General features: G+C 41.3%; 1 protein-coding gene across 1 annotated transcript; it reads right to left on the minus strand.

Annotated features, from left to right (window-relative positions):
* Nucleotides 1–875: 875 nt before the first annotated feature.
* Nucleotides 876–17,434, minus strand: egf (epidermal growth factor; the record flags this gene model as incomplete). Its single annotated transcript, XM_083981184.1, has 23 exons — nt 876–1,081; nt 1,195–1,291; nt 1,712–1,814; nt 4,903–5,067; nt 5,805–5,970; nt 6,351–6,473; nt 7,002–7,118; nt 7,227–7,307; nt 7,417–7,566; nt 7,753–7,920; nt 8,426–8,649; nt 8,876–8,980; nt 9,302–9,450; nt 9,756–9,892; nt 10,099–10,224; nt 10,668–10,790; nt 12,859–12,981; nt 13,149–13,248; nt 13,383–13,599; nt 13,712–13,939; nt 14,581–14,762; nt 14,919–15,118; nt 17,308–17,434. 23 exons carry the CDS (start codon nt 17,432–17,434, stop codon nt 876–878), a joined length of 3,417 nt encoding a protein of 1,138 aa, XP_083837310.1.
* Nucleotides 17,435–18,757: the final 1,323 nt, after the last annotated feature.

Here is an 18,757-nt window from a genome sequence, read left to right on the forward strand (position 1 = left end):
AGTTTGTGTTCTTTTTTTGGACTGGATGTTTTGGGTGACATTTTTAAGTGGTGATGATGATTAAACTTGATTATTCAGTGATGGGTGAAATTTAAAAGACTGTGGGGTCCAACATTTTGTGTAGGCAAGCACCTTGAGCAAGGGAAATGCTTGTGACTAAATGTGTGACTGAATCATGCAAAACATACACAAGTGAACTGAGGTCGTTGAAGAAGTTGACAGGGTTGGATTTTTTTTATCTTTTCTCATTTTTAAAAGCAAGCAGTGGAAGTGGTTCTTACTTTTCTGTTTTTACCTGCTGTGTCTCTGTGTTTTACCAGCTTGTTCACACATAATGATAAAGATCTACTCTAGGACTTTGTAGGAAAGACTGTACATGTGTATATTAAATAGCATGTATTTAGTCATCAGCTACAGTATCAGATGAATTAGTATCAATCCAAACGCTGTACTTTGTATTTCAAAACAGTTTGAAATACAAACAATATTACATTATTTAACTGTCTAATTTAAAATAATTAAGTCCAGGCGCTGTTGTACATTGATACTACACATTGTGTTTTGTCTGAAGATGATAGCTCTACTGTATTCTTCTATTTACACTAAACAATTTAATCTGTTTGGATGAGCATGCAGAGCTTAGCCTACATCTACTGCCCTGGCCAAAATATCGTATGTCAAAGAAATCTACAGTTGAGTAAACATGAACTTATGTTTTACACAAAAAAAAAGGCCACAATTAATTTTTTGTACAGGTTACAGCTTGTGGCACTTTGAACACGTTTTAGTTAACTGTTTGTACATCACCCAGATGTTACAGTTTGTGTGCGTTTAAGTGTACAGCGGTGTCGGACTCGGTCGGTCTCTCTGCTGAACTAGGAAGCAGGCGGCTCAGGACTGGAGGTCTGGGAGAGTGGTGCCGGCTTGAACGACGTACAGGAATATGGGCTTGACAGTGAGGGACACGAGTGATGGACAGTGGGTCTAGTGATCTCCATGGCAACAGCTGACACCATGGAGCACTCGTAGCCTTTGTTGTGTTTGGACAGTGTTTCTGACTCTTCAGACGCATGGTTGTCACCTGGCCATGTAAAAGAAGAAAACAATGATGTTGGGGCTGGTGGGAGAATAAGCATTAGAGTTTTGTAAGTAGATAAAAATAAATAAGGTGGGTGTCAGTTTCAAGCAGGATACCTGTCTCTGAGGAGCAGGATGGACAGACAGCTCTCCTGGGACAGCCCATGGTGTGGATGACCTTTTCTTCAACACCATTTTCCACCAGCATGTAGAACTGCAATTTTCATGGAGTAATGAATCAACTACAGCAATGGAGAAGTTATCAGCAGCTATTGATTAGTAATGATTAGTCATATTAGTCACAAGCAAATGTGTGAAACAATGCACAATCTCTTATTCCAGCCTTTGAAATGTGAGGTTTTAATCATCATTATATCTTATTGTCATGGTGTTGTGATGTAACACAGACTTCTTTCTCTCTAGAATAGAATTGCTGCTGTTAGTTGGCTTTAACTTAACCTGAACTTGAATTGAATGTTTTATTTAATCTGAAAGCAAATGTATATGTTGGTCTGCACAGAGACCACAGGGATTCAAATATAGCATGTCACTCCAGTCACATCCATCTCTCTGATTCACTGATTTTACTCGGATGTATCCGACAGTGCTCGCTGCTCAGTGATGATGGTCTTACCCGAGGCACGCTGGTCGTGGTGGCTTCTGACATGCTCTCATCTGTCACGCTGGTCTCGCTCACATTATCCACTGAAGGCTGTTTGTGGAAGAGTTTTCTAGTTCTGTATGGAAGACAGTACAAACATGCATGCAGTAATTTCAATTGATTTATAAATCCCAAGAGTCCTCAGACTCACTCAACAAATAATTTCACATGCAGATATGCAAAGACCCATGTGGTATTTATATGGTTGTCAAGTCAAAGAGGTTGTGCCCTTGCATAACGTTCAAATGAATAATTGTAGGAAATATTAAAATCACCTTTGCTTCCTGTGCTTTCGAAACAATATTACATACTGTAGCACTACAACCCCTGAGCGTACACATGATGTAAAAATGATGGAGATGTAACATACTGTGGCTGTTTCAGTTGCTTAGCTTTCAGTGTGTTTGATCTCTTCAACATACTGTTGACCAGAGAGGATAAATCTAGATCCGGTGATGTACACGTGCACTATGGGCTGGTAGTGCATTTCCTTTATTTGTTTATACATCTGGCTTAAAGAACGCAGCGCATGGAGAAAAAAAGGGTTTTATGGCCATATTGCTGTGTGTGTACTGTGGGACTCTTCACATGTCGGTGTGTGTTGCAGAGGAAACTGAACCACCAAACTCAAAAACTGCACAAGTGCACTTGCAGTCAAGTGCAGAAGGCAATTTGAGGCAGAGCTATTGGCGGCCATATAGTGTTTCCACTGGGGTCATACCTCACCGGCTCCATTTTGTAGCTGAGAAATGACCTATTTTTATGTGTAATTGCTGTAGAACAAGCTAAACCAAGCATGTAATTGAAAGCGTGCCACTTCCACAGGGGAACCAAGACTGCACACGTTCGGATGTAGTACGTGGAGAAGGGGAGGGCTGTGCTTTGTGAGTCAAAAGAGTTGGGAATGCCAACAGCCTTGTCCATAAGCCAGCGAAACAACCGTAAAACAAATCAGCTACTTAGAGACAGCTCAGGTGGAAATAAAAGGGAGGAGGGGTGGCAGTATGTAGTTTACGTATGCTCCTCACTCGGCTAACCAGGGGTGCATGCTGCCATTCGTTCCACATGTGATCCGCTCCCTGACCCCCTGCTGTCATGCTGAGACACCTACATTACACGGATCATGCCACCGTGGGTTTGATAGACACCTCTAAAGGCTGTCAGCTCATTCATTGTTGAACCTGCTCCTCCCTGGTTATCTGTGCTGCCCTGTGCTGTCCACAAGACTAAACACTACACTGTTAATATAATATTATACATCATTCCTTTAGTACATACATACACCAGCTCACACTCTGTGACTTATTTAATGTGTAAATTATACAATAATTTTGGTGGGAAAAACTTCTAAAACCCACCATGACGGGAAATTAATATTACCATTTACTTTTTCATAATTTCATAATTTTCTCTCTTTTATGTCTCTTTCTTTAAAGGGATAGTTCACCCAAAATTCAAATTGCACTCATTATCTACTCACCCTCATGTCGACTAAGGGCTGAGAGAAGTTTCAGAGTCCTCCGTGGCTTCTCTGAGTTACAGGGGGTCTCGGCGTAGCAGTGCATGTCATATGACGGTTGCAAATGGATACCACTTTTCTTCATAACAAAAAGACACACCAAAAAACATCCAAATACCTCCATGCTGCTCGTATGTAATGTCCGTCTTGTATTGAAGAGGAGCTTCCGCTGCAAACAAGCTTGAAATATAAGACTTATTTAATTTTTTTCGGAACAATTTCGCCTTTCGGGGCTTCAATACAAGACGGACATTACATACGAGCAGCGTGGAGGTATTTGGATGTTTTTTGGTGTGTCTTTTTGTTACGAAGACAGTTGGTATCCATTTGCAACCGTTATATGGACATGCACTGCTACGCCGAGACCACCTGTAACTCAGAGAAGCCACGGAGGACTCTGAAACTTCTCCCAGTCCTTAGTCGACATGAGGGTGAGTAGATAATGAGTGAAATTTCAATTTTGGGTGAACTATTCTTTTAACTCATTGAGTGCCATTGACGTCTATGGACGTCAATCAAAATCCAACGCTTGAGTGCCATTGACGTCCATAGACGTCAAATGCACTTTTCTGCGGCTGGTAAATGGGGATGCTCTCGCGCACACTGTGAGTAATTTTGGGGCTTCTGGGATGTGTAGAACAAAGAAGACTGCAGATCAGAGCAAGAAGTGAAGAAGAAGGAGAAGACGAGCGCGATCGGTACAGAGATAAAAAAAAGTCGGAAAAAGTTTCTATTTCTAGAGAAAAACGACGGGCAGCCTGGAACAAGTGTAACGTGGAGGTGGAGGAAAGCTTAGCCACGGATGCTATTAGCATAGCTCCAGCATGAAGTGATCGGAGGAGGCAGGAAAGGTAAACTCATCTAGATGATCAGCACCGAAATGCCGAAGCGAAAGCGGATCGCGGAGTCAGTTTCACCAGTTGCTGTCTAACCGACGTGACGACGAACCGAGAGATCAGCGCGGTGCGTCGCTGCCGCGGCCGCTTCCAGCAGAGAGGCTGAAGACGCCATGACGTCTCCCTCCCTCCTTCAGAGACGATGCAGCAGGAGAAGTAGGAGAGGAGAGGGGAGGGGGTGGAGGGGGAGGGGGGCGTAGGAGAGGCAGCAACTGCTCGTACTTGTTGTATTTTAGTTGTTGTTGTTGTTTTGTTTTTTGTTTAGTCTTTTTTTTTTTTGGGGGGGGGGGGGGGGGGGGGGGGGGTGAAAAAAAACATGTGAAATTAAATTTTCAGATGTCTTACATATTTTTGAAGCCAAAATTAAAACGGATAAATCACTATTTTTCTTGAGAGACTCTCTTTCACAAAAATGCATTTTTCTCAGCTTTCTAGAAAAAAAGTGGTCTTTTTGGTGCAACCAGGCTCTATTCAACTTAAGATAAATCAAGAATGGAACAAGGTACAAACAAATGTTTTTTTCCCTAGTTAAATAGAGAGTCTCCTCTTTCCTTTGAGCTGTTTGGTGTTTTCAGAGTCATAGTACAAAATACTCTCTGGGTCTTGACATATTACTCAGAATGCCCCAAAACGCTGGCACCTGGCGCTGACCATTTTATAAAAGGTCTGGCACTCAATGAGTTAATTTACTTTTAATTCATATGCCTCAGCCCTCATGTACCACTCCATGCCCATGTTTGTCTTCTCACCCAAAGCAGTAGGTGACGCAGGCTGCGATGGAGAGCAGGGAGATCAGGATCACCATGCAGGCTGCAATGACCACGTTCCTCCTCTTCTCCTCCTCGGCCTGCTGAAGCTCCCACCACTCCAGGTCACTGAACTGACAGCGCTCGCCCATGTATCCTGATACACAACTGCAACAGGTTCAACAAAGACACAGGTAAAAGTTAACTCTACATGCTTTTGCCATTTCTTTATCACTTTTTCCAAACATACTGAATATACTTTCAATAATAAAATGTACCATATTATCAGAATTCATTCAAATTATTATTGAGAAATGAAGTTGTGGGGCATTTACAAAGGCTACATTAAATATAAAACTATTCATAAAAAATCTCTTGAATACGTCATGTTAAAACCTGACTGAGGTTAGGTGACTTTATAGATTTACAAGTATAAGTACATTCTACAAACTTTATTGAAAGCATATCATAATGAGCTGTAGAGCTGTTGCAGGGAGGAAAATGCTATGTTACGTAACTGAAATGCATGGTCAAACATAAAATGAAATTCTAATTTCTCCGCTACAGCATTTTCACTGTTGCTTTTCATCAAATCTGAAGTATATCTTGTATGTGCATATGTACATTTCATGTTGCCCATGTGTTTGGTTTAAATACAGTATGAGAAGTTCAGAACTGGAAACCCCTCTGGCTTTAATCATGGAGCAACAGTGACACCTACTGATTGTTAGTGATCATAAATAACACCAGATAAAAGTGTGAGACAACATGGTGTTTGAACAAGAAAAAAAAAACTTTGATCTCTTGAGGAAAAAGCCAATAAAGCTGAACACAAGAAATCAGTAAACTGTTAACTTGAGGGGCCACAGGTCAAGTCGAGGGGTTAGACATGACGGTTTATTTACTTGCATGCATAGGACTCCATTTCAGGGAAGTAGAAGCAGACGCCCTGGTATAAACAGTAGGACTCATGGGTGGAGGGGCAGCTCTCCACTGTGTTAGTGTTGTGGTGCCGGGTGGTGACATCAGCTGGGCTCCCAGTCGTCACCCATGTCGATGTGGTCTCTACGTCTTGAGAAAGAGGATTAGTGATATGAAATGATTACAGTAAGACACTGCTGTGTATCTTCAGTCATATTCTGCTGTTTGAAATACTGCTTATGTCTTCAAGTGAGTCATATACACACTGTGTCCCGTCTGTGATAAAAGGGATTATTATACATCCCAGATGTGAGAATGATAGAAATGGGGATGTGCTGGAGTAAGCCTGGTTACTTAATCGGAGTAGTTTTAAGCCTCCACTTCACTGATTTTGAGCCTAATGTCTCACCACTTTGAAAAATACATTGTAAAATCAGTAAGAAGAGAGAATATGGGCCAGTTTTCCTGGTATCAGTGTTTAACACAAAAAAAGGAGGCCATGCTAAATTATATTTACTTCAAACACCCACCTTGACAGGTCCGTCCATTACTGTGGTATCCAGCCTGGCACTTGCAGAGATACTTCCCCAAAGTATTTTGACATTCTGCATTTTGGTTACAGTTGTGTATCCCCAGTTTGCACTCATCAATATCTAAAACACAGACAGCAGCAGAAAAGATTGATTAACTATAATAAACACAACTTTCTGTATTTATTTTTTATGCATAAACTTTTTATACATGAATCCCTACCATCTCTATAACCAGGCCTGCAATTCCCTGGTACAGTCAAAGTTATTGTTTTAATCATCTCCTTAGCTGACACACTCTGACGTTGACTGTCTGCTGCCAACTCTTCAGCAAACCCAGGAATCTCTGAAGCTGGTCTACAAAGGAATCACTGGAAGACTTGGCTTCTCTCATTAATTTTTATCTTGTATTACCTTTGCTTCCAGAGCAGCTCTGCCTCTGAGAAATGTTTTACATCAAAAACTCAATCCCACTTCCTTCCCAGCTCTGTCACTTATGCTAATATGTAGCCTACAGTTTAAATCCCTGCTACAGGAAATGAGATAAAACAGTCTCTGTACCAAATGTTTTCCCATAGGGTTTTTTTTTTTTAGGATATGTAACTTCATCTCTCTGAGACCCATTCATATAACAGAAGAAGACTTACTCACCGGCACACAACTGTCCATCACCTGTAAAACCCTCTGGACATAAACAGGTTGGGCTGCCATCTTGAAGCAGGCACTGTGCATTCAGATCACAGCGGAGTGAGTAACACTCATTCTGGTCTGACAGAGAAGGGGACATATGGAAACATAACATGTAGTTAGAGGGAGATATCGTATGATACAGAACCACAAATCACTGTCTTTTTTTTTAATAGTGCACTCTGTTACCTGAGATCATCTTGTCTGTGAAGAGAGTTGGTTCACTGTCTCTGGGAGACGTAACCTCAGAGGACTCACTGTCTCCGGACTCTACATAATAACACATATGGTTAACATTAGCCTTCATCATCATCATAGAGCATATAGAACAGTACAGAAGTGTCTCCATCTGAGGTTGGACAGCAATAAAATAAATTACCTCCTGTTCCATTTGAAGAGTCGGAAGGTAAACAAGTCTTTCCATCAGCTGATAGGGTATAATGTGACAGACAGGAGCAGTGGGCGAATCCCAGTTTGCTTTCACACACCTGCGTGCAACCTCCATTCAGATGAAGGCAAACGTCTGCCCCTGAAGATAAAGATGCAAAATGACAATTAAAAGCACAGGAAATGTGAACGATATATTCGAGAACCATCTATCCATCTATCCTTTCTGTAAAACAGTGTTATTCTGAAGGCATGAGTTGATTTAAATATACTCAGAACATACTGTAACTACTACTTCTACTACTAACATACTGTTGTGTCTCTGTACCTGGTTTAGCAAGGGGATGAACCACCACAACGGCTGCTGGTTGGACCATGCTGCCATGGATGCGTAGCAATATCTTTCCAGTCCGCTTGTGTATGCTCCTGAGCTGCTGGTGCTCCCAATCAGAGATCCAGAGCCTGTCTTCAAAAACTGCGAGGTCAAAAGGTCGACCTGGACCGATCGGATCAGAAAAGATGAGAAAGTTCAGGGTCCACACGGGAATATCAGGTGAGTTATTTTGTATTTGTTCAGCTGTTGCTGACTACTGCGAGGTCAAAAACACAGGCAGTTAAATAGGAACATCACTATATAAAGGAATAAATTGGAGAATATGTACAAAGTGTTCGGTGAATTTAAGATAACTACATTTATTATTTAACCTAAGGGTTCACAGAAGGTTTAATTAACACACACATACGTCTCTGAGTACTTTGCTGCAGGGCGTCTAAGGTTCAGCTTGTTTGTCTTAACTCTGTATTGTCAGATGTGGTATTGCCTTCACCAGTGTCAAGTCTTCTTTGTTGGGCTTAGATTAAAACCCAATACATAGAACTGCCAGCTGTGGCCATAGGTTAAAAGCCCTAAATGTTATGTATTATGGGCCAAATTTTTCTTACAACACTAGAATGATGTAGAGATTTCTTTTTTCCATTACAGTGTTTCAAACCAGCCTCACCTACTTGGTTCTCTGACAGGATCCGTCGGTCGGTGCCATCCAGGGCAGCAGTCTCCACCAGACCTCTCTGCTGGTCGCACCAGAACAGACGGTCCTCTGTGAGATCGATGGCCAGGCCGCTAGGTGACACAAGGTTGGTGCTAGCTATGACAGTCCGGTCTTTCCCCTCCAAAGAGGCACTTTCCACCACAGGTCGGGCTCCTGTATCGGTCCAGAACAACTTCCTCAAAACAACAAAAATAAGTAGATTAGGCATACACTGTGTCTTAATCCCATATTCAATCTAGATGTTTGTCCAGTCACTCTGTTTTTATACCGGATACAATGTTAAAGGTTTCAGAAAGATGACCACAAAAATAGAAGGGTCTTTTCAGCATAGTTTCTGTAGTAGATATTAAATGCTATTGAGACATTGAAGATTGATGGCACATACGGATGCTGCATACTTACTTTGCCATTGGATGAACTGCGATTCCTCTTGGTTTTTCCAGTCCTTTACTCACAATAGTTTCTCTGTTCAGTCCATCCAAGTTGCTGCAGTCAACCGTTGACTGGCTGGAGCACAAATGAATAAATGTATAAAAGTTATATCAGTTTTGTTGTTTTGCAACACAACAATTACCTGAAAATATGATGAACTTCAGCCCCCCAAAAACCACTTGCCGGTGTCCCACAGTGTTTAGTGGAGGTTTGATAAAAACAAAACAGACAAAGAAAAAATAAAAGGAGCTTAGAATTTAACATGACCTCAAAAGTAGTTTGAGGTTATGTTTGCAGTGGACAGCATTAAAACTAAAGGCAAATATTCTAGAGAAACTGGATAAATGTAGCACATGTTTTCATGATGAATTGCCTGAATGTGTGTACAGCACAAACCTTTTATCAGTCCAGTACATCCTGCGGTGGATCCAGTCGATCGCCAGTCCTTCTGGAGAGTTCAGATTCTCAGACACAACAATGTCTCTGTACCCACCGTTCAGATCAATCCGCTCGATTGTCTTCTGGCTTGTACTTGCAAAGTACACCTTCAAAATAAATATATATACAGTATATATATTATTAAGGAGCACATGTATCATATATGGATACCATAAACTACCTGCTGAAAAATAGGTATTATGTGACTCATCTGAAATTACAGCATGTGTCCACTAGGTGTCAATGGCTGTCTGCAGCAAATCTAAATCTGGTCTACCTAAATCTGACTTCTCTGAGTCATGAGACCTTAGGTCAGTATGGTAAATAAACACTTTACTATGAGTAATAAAAAAAAAGTGAAACAAAAAGAATAACAATAATAATCAAAAAATGAAAGGGCTTTTCATCTTACATTGTTCTGGACTGGGTCATAGTCCAAAGCTATGATTGTTCCTCTGGGCTCCTCCACCAGGGTTTGGTCCCCGGTGCCATCAGGATTAATTCTTCGTACATCTACTAAATTAGCCACTAGCAGATAAGGTGGTGGTCCTGAAAAACACCAATCGGATGTTTTCTGATCAGATTTACTGTAGTTGTGCGTTCATATTCATAATTCTCATTTCCTTTACAAATCTCTCTTTGTAATGTGCAGAATGTGTTTGTGGAAGCTAAAGATAAACAGGGAGATAGGAGGTGTGTTTATCTGTGTGGGCTTATGTGCCTCAGCTGCTCTGCACTGCCGTGGTATGACTCACCAGTAGCAACACAGAGCTTGCCATCTTGATGGAGCCGGTAGCCAGGCACACAATCACACTGCCACCTACTAGGGGTGACAGGAGTGCAGAGCTGACTGCAACCCCCTTTGTCTGCCGATGAGCAGCCTGCAACAGCCAAACACAGTGTTACACAGATAAGTTATGTTCTCCGCAAATACACTTCATTTTCTAACACGACTTGGCCCCATGTGTCTCTGTAATACTGAATTTTTATCAACTTAGAAATCTTTTCCCCACTCATCTTTTTTAATGAGAATATTTTCACACCTTTTATCGCTAATAAGACAAAATTTGTCTGTGATGTTGGACACTTTGTCTCCCCTGATCCTCAATATAAATTTTAACTCCATTGCTAAATGAAACAGAAGTGAACAAACACTTGTTCTTGTTTTCTCTATTTGCCAGTAAAGGTAGTGTTAGATATGCACACGTTAAATATGTATGTGTAACACGAGGGGAGTGTGTTTGTGCATGTACTAATTAATTACATAATGTTATTAATATTAGCATCAGAATATAGGGCTGATAATCTATGATATTGTCCATACCAGTACAGGCTTGTCCATCTTCCTGGAGAATAGATCCCTCAGGACACACACATACGTCACCGTCATCCGTCGTCAGACATCCATGGCCACACTTAGTCATATTGCCTTCACATGGTATGATCTCTGATCGGGGAAAGACATGTACATCTTCAAACAGTGATGGTAAAAAGCTGACTAACATCCTCTGGTAAAAATCCTTTCATTGAGTCTGTCTATACTATCAGAATAGGAGACGGTGTATTGAGAGTGCAGTCAAATCCCACACAGTGAGGAGGATGATGTAATGTTACCTCACAGGAGTGTGGTATCTCCTGTGCCTGTGAATATGGGCCAGGTATACACAGATAGGGTACAATATACAGTACAGATATGAATCTAATGTGAAATAGTTGGAGGGCCTGTAGCTATGCCTCTTACTGTTGACTTTGTTCTACTGTTAGCAGGTACAAAATTATTGCACTAGCTTTTTGCACTTTTATGGTATTTTTTGATTAAAATAAAAAAGGTCTTATTGTCACCAACTACATACTACTGCATCAATTGAAGAATACATTGTGTGCTGACAGAATCTGCAGGAAGAGCTGCACTGTACACGCACATGAGGAAAAACATGTTGCATTGCTAATTTTATGTTAAAAACTGCAGTTTTGTAAGTGTATTTATTTGGTGTAAATTGGTTTTTCCCATTATTTTTTAATGAGTCAAAAACAAGAAACATAAGCAGCGCTGCTATATGCTCCTCCACGTAATCTCTGCTGCTGCCTCCATTGTCAAGTCTGCTGCTTGGCTGCACGTTTGTTTTCTTTTGGACCTTGGCAAAGGTTGTCTGCTAAACGGCTTAGAGAGACAAAGCTGCTGACCAGATATGTTCCCTATTGCAAATGTCACCTCGTTATCTAATCTCATTGTGTCTGTGAACCTTTCCTCTTCTATTGGCCTCTCAGCTGTGAGATTAGAAGAGAAGAGATTAGGATGTGTCCATAATGTCTTTTAATATGTAATGAAGTTAATCACTGTGGAGACGCCACGGTAGCTACAGTAGCAAACTGGTCAGAAACCACCCACTGCCAGGGTTAGGGTTAGTAGGTGAGTACCACAGATCACCATCAGTAAATGAAAAGTATGATTGGAATTCAGGAGTACATTGCAGCACTGATTAAGGAGCTGGTACATTTTTAGGTTTTTTTTTATTTTGTAGAATCTGTATTTAGCATTTGTAAATGCACAACACTACAATGATCCTTATACATGTAGTCATTAAACAAAAGAACAAAAAACCCATGGCAAAATCAGTTGTTCTTCCCAGTTTATCTAACTAAAGATTTTCTTATACATTCCCCCATGACTGCAATCCATATGTTGTGCCTAAATATTAGATTGTCTAAGGTATCTGTTTGCTTAAAAACAATCAGTTGTTATGCTGCCAGACAACAGTCCTGCATTATGGCAGAGAGGAATAACCAGACACAGATTCAGGTAGAAAAGCTCTATGGAATAACTGGATTAGTAAAATTACAAAGATTTCAAATGGTAAATGTTTCATCATAGCTCCTGAGGGCTAATATTGAGGGCAAGTAATTACTATGTGTTTTTTGGCCCTTTTTTGACATATAAAAGTGTGTTATTAAAAAAATTCAGCTTCTATAAAATTTAAATTCAAGACTCAAACTGATACCTTGACTTCAGCCTGCAAGGACAGAGATTATTAAAAAGTAACATTTATCAACATTATCACTTTCACCCATGTTACGTAGCCTCTCCGTCTTACCGCTACTTGGCCTTTATGAGTGTGACAAAGTGTCACTGTTTTGACCCAAGTAACCTAACACACAATTGGCAGCTCACATATGTCTGGTCTGTCTGGTTGTCTGTGACCCAGCCTTTTTATAGGGTCAAAGTAGTGTCTAGGGGACAAATGCCACCTTTCATAGCACCGTAGAAGAAAAATCACCTCATCTAAACTAGCACTATGTTAATTGTACTGAAAAAAGTGCTAAAAGTGTTGAGACTTTCTGAAAAAAAAAAAAAAAAAGGTTTAAACTATATAACTTAATCTCCTAATTTATTGTGTGTATGTCATGACTCCTTCATGCCACTAATAACACCATCAGGAAAACAAAACACAGACAAATGGAAGAGACATCTGCTACGATCAGCATGATACCAATAATAGAAAATATTTCCACTTTACCTCGACATGTCTTCCTGTCTGGTAGGAGGGCGTATCCTTGAGGACAGGTACAGAAATAGGAGCCTGGGATGTTCTCACAACCAAGAGAGCAACCATGGTTCCAGTGGGCGCATTCATTGACATCTGTGGTGCACATATACAAATACATTGGCATTTTAATAAATAGATTGTACTGAACTTTATAAGATGAATGGCGACTTTTGGCATTCACTTCATACTGAAAACTAATTTTGCTCAATGTAATCATTACTGCATTTTTTTTAATTCGATCTGATGACAAACGTACCAACCTTCACAATAAGTGCCGTCCATACTGAGAGCAAAGCCTTCACTGCACTGGCAAACCCCCTGCTCAGCTAGATTGGAGCACACATTCACACAGTTTCCACTCTGTTTGTCACAATCTGTTTAACAAAAAAAACCAAACAAACACTATATTACTACAACATTGTCACTTCAGTCACAGTCATATCAGAATAAAGACAGTAAACTCAGGAGATGCTACAGTGCAGTTCAATTGTCACAGTTGAGCTGCAACCTGGAAATGACGATTGGGAGTCCGCCAACGGCTGGTTGAGGGCATGCACCACCTTGATGTCCGTTGGGGGTTTCGCCATTCGTTTTACATTAACATCCAGCGGTTTTCCACCAGTGTACTTGCTCACTTGTTTTATAACCCGGGATGCAGCATCAGTGTAGTATAAGTGCTCCAGAAAAACTGATATCCCCAGTGACTGAGACCTAACGGCAAAAACAAAACACAACTGCACTGAGAAATCATTTAAGACGTCACAGCATTGGCCTGTTGGAGATTCAGGATGAGTAACTAATTGGAATACAATGACATGCTCACCGAAGAGGATGATCTATGATGTGCAGGGCGTTCCCGTTGTAATCACAGGAGCCTATGGCACTTTCTCCTTGCAGACCAAACTGAAGCCAGAACAGTCTGTTATCCTCTCTGTCGATCGTCAGTGCCTTCAGTTGCTCGGCTATCTTAATGAGTGTGGTTTTCATCTGTCCTGTTACATCAGAGCGTTGGATACTCGGAGTCATCCCACCAGACAGCCAAAACAGGAATCTGCAGAAGAATGTTTACGATTGAGAAAATAGAAAATCTTTGCTGTTCTCCTAAGTAATTCTATGGTTATTTGCCCACTCACTGAATAGTGTCATTTATAATTAGATGCTTCTACTAATGCCCTTAACCAGGAGTCTCATACACACAATGTGTCATATTTTCATCGTGTTTCAGAAATGTGAGAAGCCCCACAGACGTAAATGAAAAATCCGTAAAAAAGTCATTTAAAAATGCTCTTGGGCATTTTATTATCACGGCTATTCTGAATTGTTAATATAAATGCCTCAGTGCCAGTATTTACTTTTGCGTGTCCACTTGCCAGCCTACTGGACCAAATGCAATGAAATGACGGGCAATGTGTGGCCCAGCTAAAAATGACCACCTCTGTGTTTGACGTGAGAGATCGGTGGTATGTCAGAGTCCCTCTGGCATTTTGCACCTCACTGCAAGCCGTGCTTAATGGGGGGAGATGAAACATTTATACAGTAGTAGCACACAAAATGCCAGGAATCTCAGCTGTGTGTGCGGAGCTGCATGGGAATTATAAATGTAATATAGTTTGACCTGTCCTTTTAACTCGCCTACAGGAGGAAAAAGCTCCCTCAGGCCAGACATAAAAGTGTAATGTTAAAATGGATTACCTGTTAGTGGGGTCAACAACTATAGAGCTTGGCTGTGTCAAGTGTCTTAACAGAGTTCTCTCATTTTTCCCATTTAAATCCATTCTTTTGATTTTTCCCTTTTCTTGACTTGTCCAATACACGCTGTCCCCAATCCAGTCCACTGCAAGGCCTGAGATGTGTTTGTCAGTTGAGTAGAGTTTCTGGAAGACAAACATTTAAATCAGACTGAGAGCAAACCCCAGATCAATACATAAATGTCAATTCTATAAAAATATAACAACCGCTCCACTGATCTGTTTCTGTAGATGGCTAAAGCTTTGAAGTTCCTTACAGCTGTGGAGCAGTTACATAATCACCTGTTTGTGTGCTCCTCTCACTGATGCTTTGTAGATGACCCCGGTGTGTGTGTCGGCCCAGTAGACCCCCTCCTGTCTGAAATGAAAGTCGAGCAGGATAGAGCCTCCCACACCAGCCACAAGCCTTCTCTGGTTCCTCCCGTCGAGGTCCATCCGGTGAATGGCTTTACCGTGACCGAATAGCAGGAAGGGCTGTGAAGCTTGACAAAATGACACACATGTTTTGTGGATCATTCTAAATTTAATTATTATTTAGGCTCCAAAACTCTTTACCTGTAGACAAGGACCCTCAGTACTCTAACTCAGCAGTGCAACACAAGCAACTTCTATAATAAAGTGTTTATAGTGTTCTTCATAAAGGCGAATGGGCCCTAGGATTTGCATTGACCCTGAAACCTTGTTTGTATAAGTTTGAATGTCAATTCTGCCACCAATGTGAAAGATACTACCTTATTTCTAGCCTTATATCTACTGACTCCTCCACAACAGCACATGAGTGTTGCTGTCCCACCGGCTTGTCCTCTGTTTAACTGAATAGTTCAATAGTCGCTTCTTTGGGTCTTTGTGCTGCTCTGCAGTTGTTGTTGTTACATTTGTCATATTATCTGATAAAGCGCCCGGCTGTAATGGGGTGAAGTTCAAAGCAGACAATACATCGTCCCTTAGCAACAAATAGCTGCTCTGCTATCCTTTGACTCTCTGCCCACATTCTGCCATAAATTAAGTTAGAAGCTGAAACAGAAAGTGTCACTTCCATTTTAAAGGTTTTTGGTTTAGCAAATAAAATGTTAACTCTCTGATGTATGAAATGTCTCAGATGACCACAAATGTGATCAAATTCAGAAAATTTAGAAAATCAAAAGGTTAGTATCACTGTTTCCTTTGTAGAAAAAAAAAGTTATACATCATTTCTGAACACAAACTTGCACAGACAATTACATTTTGACAAACTATCTAATGACCCCAAATCTATGTCCACCCTCTGAATTGCTATTGATAGAAGCTCCCCTGGTCTATCATGGTCATGTGCAGCCATGGATACTGCTCTTAACTCTGTGGAATGAAGAAAACAATGAGCAACAAACACCAGACAAACAATATAATGAAATGTCTGGCCTGAGACTAGCCACTGGTGCTGAGTTGCTAGGAGACATCCTGATGAATCATTGATCGACAGGTTCACAGGGTGGTCAGCATTGGAATTAGTAAGCCCAGTTCTCTGAATATGGTTATTGGTAGAACAGATGCTATCAAACCAAGATTTTTTTTTTCATTTTACGTTACGTTATTGGATCTGATAGAACAGGGCACTCCTAACGCATGGAATTGATTTCCTATTTTTCATCTTGGTAAAATTGTGGCTATTATTAAGTCAGCTCAGTGGATTGACCAATGCAATCCTGTTGCTCATCAAAACAACAACTTAAAGATGTGGATAAATTGTTAAACACAGGATAAGTTACACTGCATGGATGGGAAGAGTTTGTCTTGCACAGCCTTTTGGATGTGATCTCTCTCTATAGATGCAACATGTGTAACTGGAGCCTGGGCACAACATTGTGTAAACTGGGATATACTGTAGGCTTGATTGAGATTATTACATTTTTATTAGTGGGGAAAAAGCATATTCATATTCTGTGTTGGAATAGCTTTCTCTGTGGCTCCAGGCTGTGAGAATGTGATGTTTTGAAAATGAAATACATCCTTTTCATTGTGAGGCTGGCTTTGACTGATAAGTACACACCTGCTGGAGTTCAGCAGAAACTAAAATAACTAGGAGGAAGTTCTGTAGCTTGACCTTTACCTTTAACCTAAAATAGTGGCAAGACATTCTCAACAGCTGTTGTGAAAACAACACTTTCATCATAAAAGAATATGTTTAGTTGAGTTTATCCTCTGTTAAGATAAAGCTACATAAATTCATCTGTCCCACTCTCTGTGGCTGTTCCCAGGTTACTGACCTATTAAACATCAGCATCACCATCTGTAAGCCTCAAAAGCTGTCCCTGCGGCATCCCACAAAAAACTTGGGCTCAGCCTGAGATACACCCACTCGGTGCTCAGTTAGCGTACTGTACTGTACCTGTGGCACAGTGCATTGTATTGTGTGCTTGGCCAAGTTCACCACATTCTCTTTAGATTAAGGGTCCATGGCGGAAGAGCAGCTTTCACAGTAGCTGTAACTGTACTGTACTTTTTACATAGTCGCTAATGGTGTACATTTTTCGTCATGCGCAATAAATCCACAAGAAAAAAGCCCTGCCACACATGGGTGAAAGACCAAGAGGCCTCCATATACAGTACAATAGACTACAGTAGTGTCAGCATCACTTCTGTCCGTGCCGTGAATTGGAATTATCGCTCTGAACCGAAGAGGTGTCAAACTCACCCACACAGCTGCTGTTTCTCCCCGCTCGCGATAGGCGTTCATCCCAGCACGCTGCTCCGAGGGCCACGGCTCCAAAGCTTTGCACCATGAAATAGATCAGCGCTCCTGTGATCGTTGCAGCCAACATAATCCTGCGCCTTTCCCCCTGTCTCGGGAGCTGCACTTGTTCACTTTTTCTCAGGCATTCCCACTGTCGGAGCTGGCGCACAAGAATTCCCCAAAATCAAGCAGTGTTTGCTTACAGACGGTTGACATCCTTGTCGCCCGCTTAAACCCTAGAGAGACAGTGGAGCTTTACATACCAGGTGAAGTCAAGGTGATGATGGAGAGAAAGAGAGAGAGAGAGAATGAGAGATGGAAAAAACTCCAATGAAAAGATGGAGGGTTCAGAATAAAGAGGGTGATACTGCTATTGCAGTGTTTGACCAAAAGAAGGAAGGGAAAAAAAAAAGTGTGTGGGATCCTGCTCACTCCCCGCTTTGCCCCCCGGGTGCCAGTCTGTTTTGGAAGCAAAGATTGAAATTCCTGACACCCCCGTGGTAAATTTGGCACATGCTAGTCCAGCATTGGAGCAAGATCTTCTTTAGGCTGCAGTCAGCGTCTCAAGCAGAATGTGGAATATGCAAGAAATGAGGCTGGGCTGAAGAAAGGTCCCACATAATAACAAATCTTACCCTCACCCCACCCCTTGACCCATGTGCTCTCTGAATGTGGATGGATGTGTCTGTTTTGGAGTTTTTGTGTCTTGGAGAGAGAGAGAGAGACACACACACACACAGGGAGATGGGGCTATTGGACAGGATACAACCCTGACATATTTATTCATTCATTCATTAGGGAACAAAATCGACCTTTTTAATTATTTTTTTTCCAAACTATTACACCATTCCTAAAAGACCTACACTTACAGTACCAGTATAATTTACACATGCTACTCTTGCACACACAAACACACATACACAACACAATAGACATCCTGTTTTGTGTCGTGTGTGTGAATGAGAAACCAGTGTGTCAGACCGTCTCCTGTTGACGTTCGTTGGGCTCCCAGAGGGAACCGGTTAAATGAGTCATTTATAGAGAACGGAGCAGGAGTGGAGCCAATTATCTCTAAATTGTTTGTCCTCTTTTTACCCAGGAGAACAACCAACAGACACAGGAACCAAAACCTCTATTCATACCCTCCATGACTAGGATATTGTCAGCAACAGCGTCACCAGTAAACTTGTAGAGGAGAAGTAGAAGATTTACATGGCTGAGAAAGTTGCCTTGTCTCCTGACTAATGTTAGCAGTCTGACGGACACTGACCTTTTCCCACGGTTTCACCCGGGGCAGACGATTAAAATGTTAATGTTAATTTTTGCCTCGGATAACTATTGCCCTAAGGTGACAGTTAAGTATGGGTTTGAATAATCAGGTAAAGTGCGTTATCTAGGTAGCTAGGAAGGA

The sequence above is a fragment of the Trachurus trachurus genome (assembly GCF_905171665.1).
Source record: "Trachurus trachurus genome assembly, chromosome: 10".
In the NCBI taxonomy this organism is placed as follows: Eukaryota; Metazoa; Chordata; class Actinopteri; order Carangiformes; family Carangidae; genus Trachurus; species Trachurus trachurus.